This window comes from Rhinolophus sinicus, linkage group LG06 (genome assembly GCF_036562045.2).
Source record: "Rhinolophus sinicus isolate RSC01 linkage group LG06, ASM3656204v1, whole genome shotgun sequence".
Lineage (NCBI taxonomy): Eukaryota > Metazoa > Chordata > Mammalia > Chiroptera > Rhinolophidae > Rhinolophus > Rhinolophus sinicus.
Window position 1 is genome coordinate 160,278,923 of NC_133756.1, and position 22,137 is coordinate 160,301,059.

A 22,137-nucleotide genomic window follows, 5' to 3' on the forward strand; every position below is an offset into this window, starting at 1 on the left:
TCCAAGGAGCAAGACACCTGCAAACATGCCCCTATTCGGGGCCCACGCCTTTCCTTACCAACAGCGATACCTGGGACAAGACCTCAGTTTAGCTTTTCTCCTGTTTTTAGGGTGTGCCACTTCCATTTTATCAGCCCACCGAAGAGGATGGAGGTAAGTTCTGGTTCAAACGTTGTTTTGCCAGTGAGTGTGGTGGGGAGGGGTCCAGGAGTGCAGTTCCTCGGGCCCCGAGAAAGCCAGAAGCTGTGAGAGCACCGTGATGGCGCGGAGGGCCGCAGCGAGGGGGGTGGGTTCGCAGGCCCCCTGGGTAAGGCCGGGGTCTGGGCCTACTGAGCTTTGTCAATATTACCACCTGGGTCTGAGAATACGAGGCATGTTGTTCAAATCTAATGTTTAACAGGTATTTGAAGGTCGCTTTGAAAAAGGAAAACTAGCAGGCATTTAAAAAAGCATCTCTTTAAATGCGGTGTGGTATCCTGGATTGTATCGTGGATGAAAAAAGGGACATTAGTGGAACAACTAGTGACATCCAAATAATGTCTGTAATAGTTAACAGTCATATGTCAACCTTAGTTCCTTCGCTTTGACAACGGTGCCGTAGTCAGGAGAGATATCGACATTTGGGGACACTTTGCAACTTCTCAGCACTTCTACAGTTGTTCCAAAAGAAAAAGTTTGTTAAAAAATTAGATGAATTTCTAGGAAAGTCTAGGGTTATTTGGCAACTCATCTAGATGGGAAAAAACAAAGACGTTTTAACACCCTTGGCTTCAAAATATTTTGAAGCAGTTGTGTAAGGAAAGCAAAAGTGAGATGGCCAAGCTGAGTGTGCCCACAGCACCCTATGCACAGTAACAGTGTCTGAGGTCATTCTTGGAGACGACTTAGAATCCGGAATGAAATTTAGGCATTTATGATACTGTGCGTTCTATCAGAAAATATGTGCTCATGGCAGCAAGAGCAGCGCGGTGGTATTACAGCAACTGCGAAGAATGCAAAGAAATTGATGGGGCTGAGATACCCGGCGCCTGCGCCACATGCCAGGGGAGCCTCCGCGAGCAGTTGAATGTGTTGTGAACGGATATTTTGCGAGCGGAATATTAAGCGAGCCCCGCATGGAGGCAGAATAAGACATGGGCCCTGTCCTGGCACTTGCTAGTTATTCTGGTTGCATCTCTTACAGGTTCCTGATCAGGAACCTAATTTAATTTTGTCCCCTGCCCTGCGTGAAACTTACTCTTCCCCTTGGAGTCTCTATCTGAGTTCATGATATCACCACTCTGGTGGATGAATAATGACCCCCCATCCTTAATCCCTGGAACCCGTGAATATGTTACTTTATATGACAAAAGGGACTTTACAGGTGTGATTAAATCAAGAGTGTTGAGATGGGGGGATTATTTTGGATTATGGGGGGCAGTGTGATCACAGGGTCCTTATAAGAGGGAGGGCAGGGGGATCAGTTTCAGGGAGATTAGAAATGTTAGGCTGCTGGCTTTGAAGGTGGAGGCAGGGCCGTGAACCAAGGAATGCAGGCGGCCCCTGGAAGCTAGAAAAGACCAGGAAACTGAGTCTTCCCTCAGACCCCCAGAAGAACATAGCCCTGTAAAATAGTAAATGGGCATTGATTTAGCCACTAAGTTTGTGGTGATTTTTACAGCTGCCACAGGAAACAAATACAATTACGTGTTAAGAAGTCAGGGATCTTTGGATTTGGCTGTTGTAAACTACAGAAACTGGTTCAGACTGTCTTAAGAAAAAGATTTGTTCGGGGAAACCCAGGTAACACAGACTGGACAGGTGGCTAGAAATCCAGGCTTGGCACCAGGATAAGGACCTAGCAACTCCACATGTCCAGGTAGGAATTCCCCAGCTGTCTCACCTGGTCACCTCTGCTGGAATAGGTCAGCTCCAACCTTTTTGCACAGTACACATCAAGATTCCAGAACCCAGGAGGAGAGTGTGAATGGCTGAAACTGGGTCACATGCCTGCCTCTTGGGACACCTAATTTACAGCCCCCCGAGACTGTTTTACAGGGGAGAGGGCTGGTTCTTCAAAAAGAAAGCAGATGCTGTGAGGAAAAGAACAGTGCATAACAGGTGGCCAACACAAAAAGGCCCTGCACCCCATCTCAGTAGCGTCCCGTTGCAGTCCCTGTACCCCAACACAGTAGGGTCCCGCTCCAGGCTCTGCGCCCCATCGCAGTAGGGTCCCGTTCCAGGCCCTGCGCCCCATCGCAGTAGGGTCCCGTTCCAGGCTCTGCACCCCAGCCTGTATTCTGGACTCCCTGTATACCACATTGTCCAGCCACACTGGACCACCAGATACTCCCTCACACCGAGCGCACTGAAATCACAGTGTACTCTAGGACCCTGCTTGCCCTTTTTCAGGGAAAGTCTACTTAGAGTAAGCAAAGTGAAATAAGCCAGCACAGAAAGAGAATTACTGTACGGGTCCACTCACCGAGACAGACAGTAGAATGGTGGGGGGTGCAGTCGGGGAGGGGGACTGGGGAGTTAGTGTTTATTGGGGACAGTTTCAGTTTTACAAGATGAAGAGTTCCGGAGGTAGATGGTGGTGATTGCACAACAATATGAATTTATTGAATACCATTGAAATGTTAATATGGTTAAGACTAAATTTTATATTATGTATTTTGCCACAATAGAAAAATTGGGGGGACAACACCGTAAGCCGATGGTGTCACTTTAACCCATTCTCTCCTGACTGCAACTTTCATCCCTGCTAATAACATGCCTATCGCCTGTCCCAGTGATTGGCACACCTGCCTGTCTGCTCCGGCTGATGGACGATTTTTTTTTTTAAGATTTTTTTATTGGGGAAGGGGAGCAGGACTTTATTGAGGTACAATGTGTACTTCCAAGACTTTTCTTTTCCAAGTCAAGTTGTTGTCCTTTCAGTCTTAGTTGTGGAGGGCGCAGCTCAGCCCCAGATCCAGTTACTGTTGCTAGTTGCAGGGGGTGCAGCCCACCATCCCTTGCGGGAGTCGAACTGGCAACCTTGTGGTTGAGAGCCCACTGGCCCATGTGGGAATCCAACCGGCAGCCTTCGGAGTTAGGAGTCGGAGCTCCAACCACCTGAGCCACCAGGCTGGCCCTGATGGACGATTTTTTTGAGTTTGGGGATGAGGTCTTAACTCATCTTGGATTCCTGGAGTTGCACACATAAAGAGACTCATTTAATCGCACCCTGTGGCATTTTCCCCTAATTGTCTTCTCCCACCATCCCAGTATCTTCTAATCAACACCTTACAATCCTTTCGTCTTAGATTTTGAACAAAACATGGTCTTGGTGGCCTGTGGGCCGTACACCACGTCTGACAGCATCACGTATGAGCCCCTGCTCGACCTGATCTCGGTCATCAACCGCGACCAGCCAGACATCTGCATCCTGGTAGGACACACACACCCCTTGGGACAGCTTCGCATGGGCAGTCAGCCTCAGAAAAGGGTCAAGTGTGGTTCTGAATTCGTAGGAAGCACGTCAGGCTCTCCTCCTTTTTAAAAATCTTTTTTAGTTCTTAGTCCCACCTCTGGCGACGTGTTCATATAACTGCATGCCTTCAGCTAATCCAAAAGCCCACCACTTTCTGCCACCCTTCATTGTCTGGACAGTATTCTCGCCTCCTGAACTAGTCTCTTTTTAAAGCTCGAGGTACTGCTGTTAGCATGGTGGTCGGTTTCACTGGCTAGGCTTGGAAAGTCAGGAAAAGCCCCGTGTTGTAGGGGGTGGTACAAGTGGTTGTGGGGCCCTGGAGACCTGCTGCCGATCCTGGCTGAGTGCCCCTGCCCCATGTGTTAACTGTCCCAGACCCTGCAGGCAGCCTTGGGGGGCAGATGGACCCAAAGAACTGCCAGGAGAGGTTAGGTGAAGGTGCTCACGGACATGTGTGATTCTGATTTGTTCTTTTGGTACCTTTGTTTCTCCCCTCGGGCTTCTTTGCAGTTTGGCCCTTTCCTGGACACGAAGCATGAACAGGTTGAGGTGAGTGTCGGCTTGGGATGGGGAGGGCGGCGTAGTGGATATTTGCATCCAGTTGAGCCCTCATTCTTTTCATCTCTTGGAGTTTACCCTGCATCTAATCCCTGTGGGTAATCAGAAGGACATTGTAGCCGGGCAACTTCTATAAAGATAATGAATTCGAGGGCTTCATTTCACCAGAATACAAGGCCATTTGGAAGCTGGGGGAGGGAAATACAAATATATGAGTCATGGTGTTCCTTTGTGACGCCTGATGCTAAGGCACAGAGGCAGGTGTCCAGGAGTCACGGAGCTGCACTGTGGAAGTTCCTGCTTCCCTCATCTCGATGACCCACGTCCTTTGATGCATTAACACAAATGGCCCTTTCGCAGCCATCTCCTGCCCTTGTTGGTGTCAGGATATTTTACCTTCCACAGAAAAGATTTCAAAACGCTCGTCCTTTTGGTGTTTCAGCTTCTATTCAAGAGGATTCATTCTTCCCGTGTCTCCTTTCCTCTCCCCAACTAGACTCAGCTCCTTGAGGACAGAGAGCTGTCCCCCTGTGCATCTCCTTTAGCTCAACACCTGGTACCTAGGGTCATCGAACAAACGTTAAACAAGTGGCTAAGCGCCAAATGTCTACCCTCTAAATCTTCTTTCTCTTCGTGCAGAACTGCCTGTTGACGAGTCCATTTGAAGATGTTTTCAAGCAATGTCTACGAACGATTATTGAAGGGACACGAAGGTCAGAATTCAAAATGCTGGACAGAACCTTAAGCTGCCTAGGTTTCCACAGGGCTTCCCGTTAAAAAAAACGGAAATGTTCAAAAGTAGTGGTAGTTCCTATCCTTTCATCCTTTTGAACTAGAGATCAGATGGAACTCTTGAACTTCAAGTGCACAGACGCCGAGTTAAGAGGCATCTTTTTAAAACACAAAGCTAAACATACTTGAAAGGAAAAGGCTGCATCGACTTGTGCTCTCCCTTGCTCTGTTTACTTTCTTCCCTTTCTCGCTCCTTCTGTATAGACTCATATTCCACGGGAATCTTCCCAGGATGGTTCTGAGAAGTGTTTGATGACTTACACAACAAAATCCCAAGAGGCCCTAGACATCTCGTGAGTGATCGTTTTGGGGCAAGCCCAAGGCCTTCCCCTGAGTCACTGCTTCCCCACCGCCAGAGCGAGCTGCGGTAGAAACTCAGTGCGGGTGGGGCTCTTGGATCCCTGCCACAGACCAACGGGAAGGAACTGTGAAAAAAATCATAGCAGTGATGACAGAAACGCGTAGTTGTAATTTGAGAGAAAAAGCGCTCTTCCGGGAAGAGTCTAAAACTATGGGTAGAGGGTTATCCGGGAAGCCGACATCCTCATTTCCTGTCCCTTTTCCTCCAGTGCCAGGGTTTCAAAGAAATTGGTATAGGTGATGGATCTCTGGGGATTTGTTTGCCTGTAACTCAGCTCATAAAAAAACAAACATTCCTGAGGCTAAGATTTTCAAAACAAGTCTGTAACAAAGGTAGTTTTTAAAACAAGATGTATAATCTTCCACCCCTTGGCCATGAGAACTGATCCCAGAGTCGATTAGTCGGAATGCTACCTTGTTGTACCTGCCGCGCGGCCTGTATGGTGGGCCTCTTGGCCTGGGGAGAAACAGCCCCTACCTTACCCCAGAGTCAGGGGACGTGAATTGTGCCAGTGACAGCCTGCAGCTGGATCTGCCCCTTTCTCTCGCTCTCGAATGACAAGGACACAAGTGCCTTCCTTCTCGCCTCCCAGGTTTGTTGGGACCCTGAACCAAGTTAGTCAGACCTGGAGGTAAACCCCCGAAAAACAGGAGCAGGGCTGCCGTCCTGGTGTTGTCAGCCCTCTGGTGTCCTCGGGGCCAGGCAGGGGCTCTAGCAGCGCCCCAGTACTGGCTGCATGCTTTCAGTGTGAGATTGGGTTCTGTTTTGGTTCCTCGCCCTGTGTGGTATTGACAGCAGTGGGACAAACAAAGAAGAAACCAGGCTTTGTTACCCTGGCTGCAGCAGCCAGCACCACCAGGCACTTTCATCTGCAGCCCCAGGGGGGGGGTACTGGGGGGAGCTGCCCCACCTTTCCTGAAACAGTATATAAACAGTCCTCGTTTGGAGGCTTTCTCTTTATCCCTGAGAGGTCAGAAAAGAAGAGCATAAAACTGACTTATCAGTGACAACCAGAATCAGGGCGGAAGCCCAGCAGAGCCCCGAGTTCTCGTGCTGTCTGAGGACCCTCCCACTGTGATGTATGAAGTTGTGCAATACTCAGCATAGTTGAAATTTTCTCTCGGATCCCTCCCCCTACAGCCAGCCTATAACCATGAGCAGGAAGCCTGTTTCGTCCTTAACTGTTGCTCTTCCAGCGCCTACACTGAAACAGACCGATTCCACCTCTTAAGAGTGGCTGGCTGTCCCTCCACTTTTGTGTCCATTTCAGACCGAGCCCTTGGATCTAGAGCACACACTGTCCTGTTCAGGTTACCCCCGGCCTGGGTGCCGGATTCCAGCACCCAAATTGGTAGACAGGATAATTATAGTGAACTTTTAAACGTCAAGGGGATTATAATCAATAGGCAGAGTAACTTCGGTCCCATTTTCTGATTTTCTGTTGCAGAAGTCTTAGTTCATACTTTTAGCAGACATGACAAACAGGTGACAAGGGTGGCAACAATCACCAGCCCAAGAGGCAGCCAGGAACCTGTAGCTACATTTGGGAAGGCCTCATATTTTAAGCAAGAGAGGGAGCTGGCAGTGAGAGTTATTGGTGGGTTTTAAACAAGCCCCCAGAGTCGTACTTTACGCCTATTTGGTTTATAATAGGCCCCTCTGCCAAGCACAGCTGAGGAAATGGGACTTTTTTTCCTTTTTCCATTTGTGTGGCTGGGGAGGATAAACCGTTGGCCCCCAGAGGTAAAGGTTTTTACATACACGTTGTAACCCTAGAGATTCTCCTGTCTCCATCAAAGGAGACACCTGTCAGCTATGCTTTTACTCTTGCTCTTAAATATTTCTTCCATTTTTGCAAGACAGCCTGCTCAGAAATAAGCACGGAGGGCATCGCTTCCCACTGCCAGAGGGGAGGGACCAGTGCTGGGAGAAGCCAACGTGTTTTTCCCCATCGCTCTGAAAACGTCTCTGTCCTTGCTGTTGAAATTGTGACCCAGAGATTGCAGTTTGATCTCCTTAAATCTGAAGGCAGTCTCCAGAGCTGATTGGCCTGCCGGGTCTCTCCCTAGGAGAGAGCCCCGGTCTGAGAGACTAATGCTTTTAAGCCACATCTGTTCGCATAGTGTCAAGAGTCAGAACTTCGGTTGCAGCTCTGGCTCTGAGGTCTGATTCTTTGGTCAAGACCTGTCTTTCTGGATTTCCTAGACCCCAATTTCTTCTCCCCTTTTTCTACCAAACTGTAGCCCCGTCATTCCTCAGGGGAATAGCACACAGAGCCAGCGGAAAGTGTGTCCTGGGCGACCTGCGCCTCGTCATGGTAGATGTGTGTAAGTGAGAACCAAATTGTCACTCACGGTGTCCCATGGGACATGGCCCCTCTCTTCGTAGGAGAGTGCAGTTCTGAAATCCTTCCCCGGAAGTAGGGCCATATACAAGCTGTGACATTTTAAATCTGTTGTCCAGCTGTTCTGGTGCAATGGCACTCACTTCTCTCCCTTTTCTGCTGATGTTTTTGACTAAGTAGCTCCGGCTCTCACCTCGTCTTCGTGCCGTCGTGGAGAGACGTGCACCACGAGCCTGTGTACCCACAGCCGCCTTTCAGTTACTCCGATCTGCCTCCTGAGGACAGAAAGGTACCGGCGTCCCCTCCCCAACCAGCAGGCAGCCAGAATCCAATGTGCCACAGGTGACCCAGTTCTCTCCCCAAGTGGAGGGTGAATGTGCCTTTTCAGGGCATGCGTAGGGCCTGAATGTTAAAGTGCTATTTTTAACAGGCACATGTGCTTGTAATTTACTGTACGTTGGTTTGGTCCGCCCTTTCAGTGGCCTCCCCAGCCCTGGGAGACCCCCCCTTTCATGGGGAAGAAGTTTGTAGCTCTGGTGTGCAAATGTATGGCTCAACCCCTTCTCATTTTAGCGAGTGCTCTTCGTGTCAGATCCCTGCAGCCTCTCCATAAATGGCGTGGTCTTTGGCTTGACATCCACGGATCTGCTTTTCCACATTGGGGCTGAGGAGATCAGCAGGTGAGGTGCATATTCTAGCCCAGCAGGCAGGGCGGGCGGCTTTCCGCCAAACCCTTTGGCCCTGTGAGGGGGGCCTTTGTTTCTGTTACCACTTATCTACAGTGTTTGAGACCCCAAAGAACCACGTCTGTCTGCCTGCACTTGATTTGTAGTCATAGATGGTCGTCTGCTTTCCTTCCCCTCCAATGTTTGTGACCTAAACAAAAGTGGGTGTCCCTGTGGGTGGACGATGACCTGTGAACATACTCTGAAGGCTGCTGTGCAGAGCAGTGAGTAGCTCTGCAGAGAGCCAGACGCAGCCAGCTCTGTGGAGTGTCGGTTTGGCAGTCGTGTGAAGATGGGTGTGTGCTTATTGGTGGAGGTTTGAGGTGCAAGGTCACCACCGCTTCACACCCACTTCACTCCCGTGCAGGTCTGCGTGCTCTTGCACAGCCCGGGGCTGGCTGTCTCGGTCTTGATCACAGGGAGTCCTGCACTTTCCCTTCTCAACTCAGCGTCCCACTCCCCTCCTCCTGTGGGAACAGACCCAGCTATTTGTGGGTGGGTCCTTACGCTTCCCCAGAGGGACCCTCTCATCACTGTGTCTTGGCTGAGTAGCCTCTCTCTAGTTTATCAAATCTTCGAGTCTGCCCCGAAGACAAACGGAAACTGAGAAATGAGATTGCATTCTGTTTCTTGCTTTTCTGCCTTCCCCAGTTCTTCCCGAACTTCAGACAGATTCAGCCGAATACTCAAGCACATCCTGACCCAGAGGAGGTGAGCTGGCTCGCTGGAGTAACAGACCCCTCAGGGAGTGCACTGGGGTCACAGAGCCCTGACAGACTTGACTGTGAGAGAGCCTCCCCCAGGCCACGACCAGGGAACTCCACCCTGATGACAAGCCTGTGTTCTGTTCCCCAACACAGGGGAAAGGGACAGACGGTCTGGGACAGCATGGGAGTCTGTGACATGGGATCCCTCTGGGAAGGGAGGTCCCCACTCAGCTGCCACTGATCGATCATTTCGCTTCGTCTCCGTAGCTACTACCCACTCTACCCTCCCCAGGAAGACATGGCCATTGACTATGAGAATTTCTATGCCTACGCACAGCTGCCCGTCACCCCAGATGTGTTCATAATCCCATCAGAGCTGAGGTACTTCGTCAAGGTGGGTTTCAGCTCTGCTGTTTTCCCCGACACGCCAGAAGCAGTCTGACTTTCCCTTCTAGGCCACCGGCACCCACTTCATGGGTCTGCTGATGTCGGCATGGTGGCCTCGTTTCTTGAGGCAGGCGGTAGGGCTAGAGAACAAATCTGTTAGTAAAATGCTTAAGTAAATGGTGTCCCCTTGCTCCCCTCTCGCCTCAGAGCTTGGTGCTTGGTCAGCCCGGCCTGGGAGCCCCCAGGGCCCTCAAACAATGATTCTCAGGCGGGGCCCTGCAGAACGCTTCACACATGTATTTGCCTGCCCCTCCCCTGAATTCTGATCTGACCTCCAAGGGCCTCTGAAACTTAGAGGACACGCTCAGGTCATCTCTGCCACCGAGGCCCCGCCCACCTGGGGATTGGGTCCCTCAGAGGGACTCCACCCAGCCAACCCCCCCTCTCGCCAAAACAGCCAGCTCCACCTCAAGAGGTAAACGTTTTTTCACATTGGAAAACAATAACCAGGTCAGGTATATCTCAAAGTTTGGGAGCTGATTGTCACGCTGCCAAGATACCCTCTTTATCCTGTTTCAGCAACTCCAAAGGAACTCAGCGTTTTCCACTAGTAAGTTAACATATTTGACTAAGATGTGTTTAGTTGCCTTCGTTTCCATTTTACAAAACCTCCTTTGTTAGAGGATTCCAGCTTCGTCACATTAGTCCCGCAGTTTTGGCCTTTCCAAAGCCCGCCTTCTCTTCTTTCCCAGGATGTCCTCGGCTGTGTCTGTGTGAACCCCGGACGCCTCACTAAAGGGCAGGTGGGGGGCACCTATGGCCGACTCTACCTCAGGAGGCAGACCGCAGAGGACAGGGAGGGGAGGCGGAGTCCCTGTGTCGCCGTCCAGGTGGTCAGGATCTGAGGCGTCAGCTGCTTTATCGTCCTCCCCTGCTCGGGTCCTCACAGCGGCTGAGAGCCCAGGAGCAGCCCTCGGACAAGATCCCGACTGTTGGAAAGTAAAGGAGAGGAGGCGGCCAGCTGGGGAGGAGAGGCTGCGGGGAGTGGGCCCCCCAGGGGAGGCCTCGGGCAGCTGGCCCCCGACTCTCAGTGAGCCTCTCTGGAAGAACGCTTTAGTTTCTGACCTGCGGAGTCCAGAGTGCACAGGCTGTGGATGCAGCCTGCTCAGAAAAGGCCGACGGCTTTGTGGCGTTCCACAGGAATCAGACACAAACAACTTTTGGAGAAATAAAAGTAAATGCTGAGTGTAACTTCTGAGCCTAATCTTGCTTCCGCCCTTTCTTTTTCCTGGTAGCAAGCAAAGAATGTCGCCTCCTTGACCTATATCCAGAGAAGGCAGAGCGTCTGTCACCCTGGGTCTCTGGCCAGCCCCAGCCCCGGTCCTCCTAAGGCTGCTCCCAGGGCCTCCATGCTGAGGAGGTGTGCTGGGCCCAGGCCACGGAGCTGCGCTGCGGAGCGAGCAGCTGGCCGCGTGCCTGGCTCTCCCGGCGCAGCCCTCACATGCGTGCTGTGGGCCCAGCCTGACTTCCCTCTGGAGGGGGCGGCTTCAAGGAGCTGTGCCAGAGCGGGGTTCCCCACTTATAACCCAGAACACTTGGACAAGGCCGAGCCTTCCAGGGACCCCAACACGTGCCTGTGCCCATGTGTCCTGGCATCTGGGGAAAGGCAGCTGGCTAAATGTGGAGTGGGTTTCTGCCCTGAGCTGATAGGCTGTCCTGCCTCATGCCAAAGCCAAGACAGGAAACCCCAGATGCTGGGCCGAGGGGAGCGTGCCTTGAGTCAGATATAAATAGGTAACCTAACAGTGGCCAACCTTTGCCTCCTGCCTCTGACGGGGAATGGAATCAATGATGGACCTGCCCGGGCTTGGGTGAAACTGGTTTCCCTTTGAAAACAAGCAGCTGCTGTTGTGTTTCTTTCGTGTTATCAGTGCCTCTGAAAAGAATTGGGGACAAGCCTCAGCTTGGGCTGATTTTCCCTCCCCAGAATCCTTCACATGTGAAGCACCCAGCCGTGACTTAAAGGGCCAGCGACTTATCAGCCTTCAGATGTGGTCTTTATGGAGCCCAGCTTCTTTCCAGACCCTGATACAGTTGCCCCTGTTCAAGAATGTCATTTGTATTTCCACCAAGACCGATGTCAGCTCAAAACCAGCCCCTCCCTTTTTGGGAAACCCTTGCCTGGGAACATTAACCAACAGGCCCTCAGCCACAATAAATAAGGCTCCAAGCCTATCGCATGAGCCCATGTGTGGCTCTTGGCAATTGTTTTCATGTTGCTTCTGAAGAAGCCTCATGGGGAATGGTAAGGTCTTGCTTACCACTTGGCAAGGTCCGGAGAGCCCCCTGGCCCCTCAATAGACTCAGGAAGACCCAGCGGCCCAGTTGGGATGGGGGGATTGGCAGTGGGAGGAGGACAGCTGCATCCTGGGGGGAGGTGTGTGCTGGTCTGGCCGCCAGTGATGCTCAGCCTCCCAGAGCAGAAAGCTGGAGCTCGGCTTGGATGGAAGTGAGAGCCGTTGCCTGGATACAAGGCGAGTGACTGTTAGAAGTGACCTGGGAGGTCCAGAACAGGTGTTCAAATCTCAGAAAGGAAAGCCGGGTGTGAAGCCCAGAGAGCAGATAGGTCGGGCAGAGGCACCTCTCAGCCACTAGACGGTTCCCTTTTGCTCGTTAGTAACTCGGTGCCCAGTGGCTGCCAGCTGACTTCCTAGGGCCCGCTTTAGCTAAGGCACCAGTTTCCTGACCTGTCATCCCTGTTGCTCATGGGGGCTCTTGCTCCCACCTGTGCTGGGGCACGTGACTTCTGGCTGAAGTTGGGAGGGGACCTGGGGGATGGAGGGTTGAGGAACTGAGGAACCTGGGCTGAGCCTGGACTCCTGGCCACCCCGTGCCTCAGAAACCCCTCCTGTAGAATCTCCCTGGTCCTGGTTGTGCCCCATACCCTTGAGACAAGAGCCCAAGAACAAAGCCCTCACCAAGGTTGGCCTCCCCACCTCCAGGCTCCAGCCCTGCCCCAGCCCTGCTTTTTGCCTCTTCCTCACGCTTGTGGAGAAGCCTGAGGCCCCCTCCCTTAACCCCTGCATGGTTGCCTTTTAAGATTCAGGCTCTGTCTCTAGAAAGGTCAGGGGAGAGCTGCTCAAGGAAACAAAACCCCTCAGAGCTCCCGTGCGTGGGAATCCAAGTGGATGCCAAGAACAGAACTGGGGAATTGGGGTGGTCGGGGGCACAGGGGGGTTGAATGGGGGGGTGAGGGCTGGGGCAGGGCCATGACTCTGCTCTCTGCTCCTCGGCCCTTTATCCTGCTCTGCCTTCTGCAGCTTCTTCAGGCTTGGTGTTTCCTTTCCCTGACCTTGGGTCACCCAGCCCGGCTCAGCCCGGCCCTGTCATTTCCTCTGGTGCTGAGAGTAGCCATTTGGGCTGATTTTTCACTTCTCTATTTGGCACACATTTCCTTTCCCTCGACCTTGGGGTTCCTCGCTGAGCCACTTGTAAGCCAGTCCTGGGTGGACACAGGTGGTCCCTCCAGACTGTGAGCCCTCTAACCAGACGTGGTAGGCCTTGACTGACTAGGGTGGTTAGATTTTTTTCTTTTTTTAGCATTTTAAAAATTGTTAAGATATAAAAATAACATAAACTTCACCATTTTAATTTGTACAGTTCAGAGGTTTTTGGTATATTCAAAATATTGTGCAAATATCACCACTAGCTAATTCCAGAATATTTTCATCACCCCAAAAAGAAACCCCATATCCATTTGCAGTCACTCACCATCTCCTCTCCAACTCCCACGGCCTGGAAACCAGGGGTCTACTTTCTGTCTGCATTTGCTTATTCTGGTCATATCATATACATGGAATCATACAATACGTGGTCTCATGTCTGGCTTCTTTCACTCCATTATCATGTTTCCAAGGTTCATCCATGTTGTAGCATGTGTCAGCACTTCATTTCTTTCTTTTTATTTTATTTTATTTTATTGGGGAATATTGGGGAACAGTGTGTTTCTCCAGGCCCATCAGCTCCAAGTCGTTGTCCTTCAATCTAGTTGTGGAGGGCGCAGCTCACTGGCCCATGTACAAATCGAACTGGCAAATCTGTTGTTCAGAGCTCGCTCTCTAACCAACTGAGCCATCCGGCTGCCCCAGTACTTCATTTCTTTTTATGAAGTAATATTCCATTGTACAGATAGATATACCATATCTTATTTATCCATTCATTAATGGATGGACATTGGGGTTATTTTCGCTATTGTCAATAACGCTGCTATACAAACTTATGTGCAAGTTTTTGTGTGAGCATGTTTTCACTTCTCGGGTGTATACCTACGAGTAGTGAGGGGAGGGGCTTTAGATTTATAAAGGAAGGAAATGCAAGGGACAGGAGGGAAGAGGAGAGGGAGGAGAGACAGAAGGAGAGAAGGACAGAGGGAGAGAGGGAAGGATAGAATGAGGGACCTGGAATGGTGCTTTGGAGCCAGACTGAGGAGTCTAGAGTCTCGCAAAGGAGTTTGGACTTCATCTGTACACTCCAGCAAATCTCTGAAGGTTTCTGAGTAGCAGAGGGACAATATCCAAGCAGCATCTTAGGAAAGGACTGGCGGTGGACAAAGGGCAAAGTGAAGCCAGGAGAGGCAGGAGACCAGAGAAGACACTTTAGGAGCCATCAGGGGACAGAGACTCCCTGCAGCCATGCTCCGTTCCTATGAAAACAGTACCCCAAGAACCACCCCTCTTCTACATTCCTCCCTTGCCTAAACCCAACAGCGCATTGCATCTCCCTGTCCTCAGTAACTAGCCAGGAATAGGCATGACCTAGCAAAATCTAAGCACAATGACTACAAGGCTTGTGCTTGAGTGGTCAAAAAGACACAGCTGCAAGGGTGGAGCTGCTGCAGCCATCTTGCCGCCATGAGGGAAAAACCATCCTGAGTATGGACTAAAGCAGAAAACACAGAGCCAAGAGCTGGAAAGAGAGAGGTCAGCGCCAGGCCATGTTGTCTGAACTCTGCTGAAGCTGGCCCCCACCCCCAAACCTAAACCACAAATACCATCTCCACATTTTTTTTTTCCTTAAACTAGTTTGAGTTGAATTTTCTGTCACTTACAACCATAACGATGAGGCCCTGAACAAGGGCAGCAAGACTGGTATGACTGCCAGGGAACAGACAGAGAAAACACAGCTAGGTAGGAAGAAAAGGGAATTAACCTTTCGGAAGACCTACTATGTGCACTTTCATGTAGAGATCACAATTTACCCTCCCAGCAAACCCTGCTGGCAGGCTCCAAGAGGTTCAAGGTTACTGGCCTAAGTAAATGATGGGGCTGGGATTTAAACTCCAAAGCTCTTGTCTCTCCAACCTGCCATGCTGCCCAACTTGGCCACCCACCAAGGACAGACTGTAAGAGGAGTCTCAGGGCCGCCCATGTGTCTGGGAGCACGAGGGAGGTGGGATGGTTTGAGAAGAGGTGCTCCAGGAGGTGTCTGAGTCTGTTGGGACGGGGGGGGTTAAGGGGGGCACCCAAGTGGGTACAGCCTCCTGTGGGCTGTTGGGATGACAGGCGTAGCCCTCTGGCGAGGAGGGGGAATGGAGAGGTTGATCTGGGAGTCGCCTGCATAAAGCTCATTACGTTAAAAGCTACAGAACTGGGAAGCACTGGGGGGCCAGCTGAGGAGAGGAGAGACCAGAGGTGAAGCTGACATTCCTGGCCTTGCAGTCTGGAGTCACAAAGGTGGCCGTCACTGAGGGACTCAATCATCTGTGCTCAGGCATTTGGGCCCCTCTGTCACCTTGGCCTCTGTCATTTTGGGTTTTCTTTCCCTGAGCGGCCAGGCTTATCTCTGCTCCCTCTGGGGCTGTCCTGGAAATGCCAGGGCCCCAGGGGCCTAGGGACTGGCGTGACCTTGGATCCATCTGGGCCCACGGCCAGCTTCAGCTTCCCCCACCCAGACCCACCCTCCTCCTCAGGCTCCAGGCTTCCGCCTGGCCAGAGCCCGCCTGACAGCTGAGAGCCCTGCAGCTGCCCTGGTCCAGGGGCCTCTCAGAGGTCTCAGGGACAGCTGCTGCTCCGTGACCCCACTGACCCCTGATCCCTGCACACGGCTCCCTGAGAGCCCAGGCGTTTGCCCAGCAGCCTGCGTGGCCCAGGGCCCAGCCGACCCGTCTCCTCTGTCTGCTCCCAACACTCCCAGACCCCCCAGGCCCAGTCAGCAGGCCCCACCCCTGAGGAGTGGGAAAGAGGAGAAGCCTGGTGGCCAAGGGGGACTCCAGGCCCTGCAGCCCTGCAGAGGCAATGGCGGTCCCTGGTCCCGGCATGAAGCAGGGAGCAGTGGGAGGAGCACTGAGCCAGAGGTTAGAAGGCATGGCCATTCTTGATCCCAACAGACTCCCCGCAAGGCCCACTTTCCCCAAGATGACCTAAGTACCCTTCCAGGGTTCTGCCCCTTGGAATATTTTTGGTAACAGTGATTTACCTCTGGGGATCATTGTCAAAAGGCTAGAAATCAGGAGCTGGAGGGCGTGGAGAATTCTTTGCCATGTCCACTCTCATAACCTGTTTGAAATATTGCCATGAGCATAGATTACTTTTTTTTTAACTTCTTTTTATTTAAGTGTGTTTTTCCAGAACCCATCAGCTCCAAGTCAAGTCAATTAGTTGTTTCAATCTAGTTGTGGAGGGTGCAGCTCACAGTGGCCCATGTGAGGATCAAATCAGCAACCTTGTTTTTAAGAGCACCACACTGTAACAAACTGAACTAACCGACCGCCCCTGGATTACTTTCTTTTTTATATAAATTTTATTGAGGAATATTGGGGAACAGTGTGTTTCTCCAGGGCTCATCAGCTCCAAGTTGTTGCCCTTCAATCTAGTTGTGGAGGGCGCAGCTCAGCTCCAAGTCCAGTCGCTGTTTTCCATCTTTAGTTGCTGGGGCACAGCCCACCATCCCATGTGGGAATTGAACCAGCAACCTTGTTGAGAGCTCGCACTTTAACCAGCTGAGCCATCCAGTCGCCCATCCGGAAGTTCAGGGGCAGCTTGTTGTCTTCAATCTAGTTGTGGAGGGTGCAACTCACTGGCCTGGCCCATGTGGGAATCGAACCAGCAACCCTGTTGTTCAGAGCTCACTCTCCAACCAACTGAGCCATCCGGCCGCTCTGGATTACTTTTAAAGAAAGAAAAAAGTATATACACAACTTCTGCACCCCTGTGCACCTCAGCTCTCCATGTCCTGTCACATCAGTAATGCCTTCCCTGAAAGCTGGTCTCACAAGAGCTGCGCTTTGTGCCTCAGAGAAGTTGCTGAGTCCAGGCTCTTCTACTTCTGGAACGCTTGTCTCCCATAACCCCTTTCTGGCTGTCCCCAGCATCTTGCCATTCATTCATTCATTCATTCATTCATTCATTCGTTGGGTACCTACTACCTGGTACGCACTCTGGGGAGACAATGGTTGTCATGGTCCAGTGTGGGGCAGACATGAGTCAAACGACTGTGGCACAGGGAGGACAGGGTCCAGAGTTTCTCCAAGGGTATGACAAGGGAACTTGACATCGACTGGGGATCTCAGAGGCTTCCCTGAGCAGAAGACACCACAACTGAGAGCTGCAGGATGCACAGAGCGAGCACAAGGGGCCTGCCCCTGGGGCCTGGGCGTGGCTGTTGGGCCGACAGTCCAGTGTCTGAAACAGAGGGAATGAAGCGGTGGCTTGAGGCTGGAGAGGCCAGCAGGGGCCCTGCCCAGGCTTTGTGGCACTGAAGCGTGTAAGCAGGGGCACGTGGCCATCAGGTGGGTGTTTTACATCAGTCATGATGTGAGGGGGAGAAGGGGCAGGTGGCACATCATCTTCACCCCCAGAATCTTCCATCTTCCCTGGTGGCCCTACCAATCTCCCCTTCCTCTCCTGCCCCCCCACCGCCCAAGTCATCAGCCTGGACTGGGCCTGACCCCCCTGCTCCTCCCTCCGTGGCCCTTGTCTGTCACCAAATTCCAATCTTTTGACCTCATTATCTCCAACTCCGGCTTTTACACCACAGCTCAGAGTCAAGTTCTGTGTCTCTCCTGAACCAACTGTCCCCAGAGTGTCCTCTACCCCCAGTCAGGCCTCCCTCCAGGTTGCCCTCCCCAAAGCAGACTTCCTAAGTGCAATTCTGCCTCCGATTCATGGAAAAGGCAATTTGAGTGGCCCCGAAGCCTCTGAAAAGACAGTCAAACTCACTTAATCATGAGAGAAACACAAACTGAAACTACACTGAGGTTCCCTTGGCTTTGTTTAGTGTTTACCTGTCAGCCTGGCAAACATCAAAAAAGTGGAGCATGAGGTGCTTCCTGATGAGCCTGAGGCGAAATGGGCTCCATGGTTCGTGCAGGAGGCCTGGTTACCTGGCCCACCTCCTGAGAAGGACAAGCAGACAGAGCTGACCAAAGGACAACTACACATGCCATTTGACCCCCCCAGTCCCTAGGAATTTATTCCGTGAGCTATGCTCACGTGTGGGTGAAACAGCATTTGTCCAAGGTGACTCACTGTGGTACAGCTTGTCATAGGAAAGGGTGAGGAACAACCGAAATCCATCAGCTGTGATTGACTTATGTAAATTATGGCACAACCGTTAAAAAGCAAAACCCAGGACACAGTCTGTGTACTGATATGGAGTGGTCAGAAATATAATGTTAACTGAAAAAACACAGTGTTAACTGAAGAAAGCAAGGTGCAATACAGTGTGACTGCAGAGGCTCAATAAAATGTGGTTTCCTGTGGCCCCTCAGCCTCAACCCTATTGCCCCCAACAAGGGGGCCTGCCCTTCCTCCATCCCTACCAGGGCCTGCAGTACTTTGGGACTCTATCTGTCTAAACATTGCCATTTGTGTGAAAAAGATGGGAAGGGCTTTGCTTGCATTTGCAAAGACTATTACTAGAAGTGTTTATAAGAAACAGATAACACAGGTTGTCTATGGGAAGGAGAACTGGTGCCTGGGGAACAGGGGTAAGAGAAAGACTTTTTGCCTCTTATGACTTCTGGAGTTTGAACCACATGAAAACAATTACCATGTCTATAAAGTAACTTAAATGAAAAAATTCAATTCTGATCATGACACACCTCTACACCAATCCTTGACTCCCTTTCTGTGACATTCAGCAGCAGTCACGAGCTACTGCCTGCCTTGAATTATTCTTTAATGGGAAAGAGTCTCAGTGGCAAGTGACAGAAAGCCAATTCCAACTGGATTAGACAAAAATTGTAATTTGTTGGTCCATACAATGGATGTCTGCTTCAGGCGTGGCTGGATCCAGGAACACAAGCAATGTCATTGAGATTAATTCTCTTTGCTCTGATTTTCTCTGTGCTGGCTTTATTCTCAGACATGATCTTTCCTCGGGGTGGTAGAGCTGGTCACCAGCAGCCCTAGGTTCACATTTTAGCATTTGTAACCCTAAGAGTCCCAGCAAGTCCCCAAGCTGAATTTCATTAGTGTCATATGCCCACCCCTGAACCATCCCTATGACTCAGGTTGGATAGGTCAGGGTCTCAGATCTATTTTTAGAGACCTTCCTCCAGGTCTCAATCACAGGGCTCACTCACACCAGAGACTCTGGAATATTGAGGGCGGTCACCAAATAAGAGGGCTGGATGCTGGGAAAGGAAAACAGTGCTTTCCCCCTCTCCCACGCCATGGTCCACTGGACATCTGTTTTCTGATCACTTGTACTCCTCCTGACCTTTGCCTCTGCCTCTGCCTGCTCCCCCTAGAATATCCTTCCCTTCCTCTACCTGGCAAACTCCTACTCATCCATTACTACCCTGCTCAAATATCACCTCTTCCTTGAAGCCTTCCTAACTCTCCCATCTGTTTCCACAGCTCTAGTAGAACAAATCCTCACTGCTGTTCTTTTTGGTCTTCATTCAATCCCCAGTCACTGACCAAGCCTCATCCATGCTGGTCTGGGATAAATAGAGGTGAATCATAGCTGGCCTCTGCCCTCAAGGATCTCCACTGTGGACAGAATATGCTGTTTTAGAACTGGTTATTTGTTTCACTTAGGACTATCTGTTCCCTAAGAGCTGGGGCCCCAGCATTGGCCATCTGTGTCTTCTCTAGTCCAGGACAGCCCAGGCACAAGGTAGACGTGAATATGAATTTTCAAAATGAATAATAAGGTGCCTTGAAGGGGGAGGAGAGAAGTGTTGAAAACGGCCTTTGCTGACTCTGTTTCCCAGGTCAAAGGACAGCAGTGCGGCCTGGGCACTCCAAGAGGCCCCAGGGAGGAAGTGCTGGGGCTGGTCCCTGCTAGCACAGGGCTGTCACCACTCTGGAAACCCCCATGGCCCTGGCCTGGAGCCAAAATCCAGACCCAGAGGAAAGTTCCCCCAGGGAGGCCCTGTTACCAAATTCCCAAGGAGGGGTCCAAGGCAGAGGCTGAGGGTAGTTGTGAGGGGACACCCATCTCAAATCCCAGCCTCTGACGGATCAGAGTTCTCTGAAGGGGGGTGAAGAGTGAGGAGGGCAGGGCTGGAGTTGGCGGGAGCCCAGGGAAGGAAGGAAACAAGAAACAATCAAGGAAAAATCCTGGGGTTGGCTCAGGCCACAGAGCCCTGCAGGCTGAGCTCAGGCTGGGATGGAAAAGGCTTCCTGGGGCTGGTGGCGGGTGGTGGAGCTGAGGCACCTCCAGAGAGCTTATCTCTTCTCACTGCCCTCCTCCAAATCCCCCCAAGATTACCTTCCCTTATGACTTAGCCCCAGATTCCTGGTTCCCATCATTCCACCTGCCTCCCAGGGCCCTAGGTTCCTGGTTAAGTCTGGCCATGGAGAGCTGGTTCCAGCATAAGGGACTTTCCCTGCTGGTCCCTCCATCCTCCACAGCTAACCTTGGAAGAGGGGGCTTCTGACTCTCTCCCCTGGGCCCATGAGGGCTGGGCCTGCTGACGTGGATGATTTCCAGGAAGAAGGGGCTGGGAAGGGAAGGAAGGGCTGAGTCAGTCCTTGTGTGGTGCTTACAGGGCCCTGTGTTGGGGGAGCAAACGTGGGTTTGAAGAGGACAGATTGGGCCCATCCCAGGGTGGGGAGAGGATCCAGACTGAGGAGAAGGAAGTTGAATACTTCATTCAGGGTGTTCTCCATTGCAACCTTCCTTTCCTCTAACCCCTCCCAAATGTCCTTCAGGATCCTGCCCCCTCAGCCACCAGAGTGTCCAGGAACGCTTCCAGCAAGAACAGCCCAGGTCCTGGCTGAGACATCAGACCCTGGACATGGAATGCAGGCTGGGGTGATGGTGGGGCCAGTGGGCGGGGCGATTGGCCTGAGTGTCCATTGGGTCAGAAATGCAGGACACCCCAGCTATCCCCTGGCTCAGAAACCCAACCTCCCCGCCCAAACTCAGGCCCTTACACAAAACCTGAGGAGTTGCATAAAAATGCCAGTTTTAGTAAATGAAATCCTGTTTCCTAAACGCTCATTAATTGCAGGGCTCCCATGGTAACTGGGTGTGTGCACAAAGGTCCTATCCATTCAGCAGATCCAGGAGGAGCTGGCAGCAAGCTCCCTAGGGCTTCCTCTGGCCCCAGCCAACTGACATAACCTCATCTGGGAACGGGGAGAATGAACCATCGACCTGAGTGCTTGTGAAGCCCAGAACCCACCCCAAGGCACAAATCACACCTTGGACGTGGGCTTTGTGGGGACCCCTTGCTTTGGCTGAGGGCAGGAGCATACCAAGCAGCATGGGGTGGAAACCTGTCACATCCAGGTGGGCTTAAAACAGTCCCCAGAGCACAGATGGAGATTCCTCTGGCTTTGGTCCCTGGTTGGGAGCCCTGGCCTGGCAGCCAGACTGGACAGGTCACTAGTGATTGAGCGAGGGGAGCAGGGGCTTGGGAAAGGCTGGTGGGGCCATATCAGCCGCTCTCTACCCATCACTCAGTGTTCCCCAATTGTGCCCCCAGAGCCTCTCCAAAGAGCTCTGGAGTTGGTTCCTCGCTTTCTGTGGCTTTGGGTGAGTGCCTTTGCTGCTCCAAGCTTCCATTCCTGCAAATTTCTGTTTTTGTCACCAGTTGTGAATGGAGCTCCTGACCCTTCCCATGCCCTTTCCCCCAATGGAGGACTGTCAGTAAAGGGGCAGAGTGTAGGGGGCTGCGCCGCCTCCACATTCCTGAAGGCTCAGGGGGGTTCATCATGAGAGTCATTCCAGGTCAGGTAGCAAGGCCAGCCCGCCCTCCCCCAAAGCTCCGGCTAAATTGTGTCCACATTGCCGCCTGTCATGGCTGTGTGTTCCCATCAACAAAACACACGCAAGTCCCTCATCTTATTTGGGATTCCCTTAACTTCCATTTAACAGGCAGGGAGGTTCAGAAAGGGACCGTCTTTTGCCTGTGGCCACAGAACAAGTAAGCAGCAAACCAGCTCAGCACCTGGCTCAAGGCTCAGGGCCAGTGCTCAGGGCTGGGCAGAGCTGTCCCCCCTCTCCCAGGGCTGTGTTGTGGAGGGAAGGGAAAGCAGGGTTGACAACGACTGGGGGCGAGCATCCTGAGGGGGGAAGAGAGCCCAGAGCCTGCATGTCTTGACATTTTCAGGCTGAGTGGATCACTGTTAGGACCCCAAGCTTCGGTTTCCAACTCTGTAAAGGGGGATCATGATGCTGGCTCTGCCCACCTCACTGGGCTTTCGGGGACAAGCAGTACTTGAGAAGAGCCATAGGCAGGCCTGGGTGGGTGGGTGCCTGGCAGAGCCCAGGTGGCAAGAGGGGGGAGATGTACAACTCTTACCCACCCACATCACAACTTGGCCTATGGCCACCATGTCCCCTCCATC

At 51.9% G+C, this 22,137-nt stretch overlaps 1 protein-coding gene across 1 annotated transcript in view; it reads left to right on the plus strand.

Annotated features, from left to right (window-relative positions):
• The window catches only part of POLA2 (DNA polymerase alpha 2, accessory subunit), a 28,832-nt gene extending 18,237 nt beyond the window's left edge, over positions 1-10,595 (plus strand). The window contains exons 10-18 of the mRNA XM_019737926.2: positions 111-153; positions 3,291-3,415; positions 3,968-4,006; positions 4,655-4,728; positions 7,693-7,801; positions 8,086-8,192; positions 8,889-8,948; positions 9,212-9,338; positions 10,084-10,595. Of these exons, the coding sequence (XP_019593485.2) occupies positions 111-153; positions 3,291-3,415; positions 3,968-4,006; positions 4,655-4,728; positions 7,693-7,801; positions 8,086-8,192; positions 8,889-8,948; positions 9,212-9,338; positions 10,084-10,236 (837 nt within the window). The 3' untranslated portion in view covers positions 10,237-10,595. The remainder of the gene's footprint in view (positions 1-110; positions 154-3,290; positions 3,416-3,967; positions 4,007-4,654; positions 4,729-7,692; positions 7,802-8,085; positions 8,193-8,888; positions 8,949-9,211; positions 9,339-10,083) is intronic.
• Positions 10,596-22,137: the final 11,542 nt, after the last annotated feature.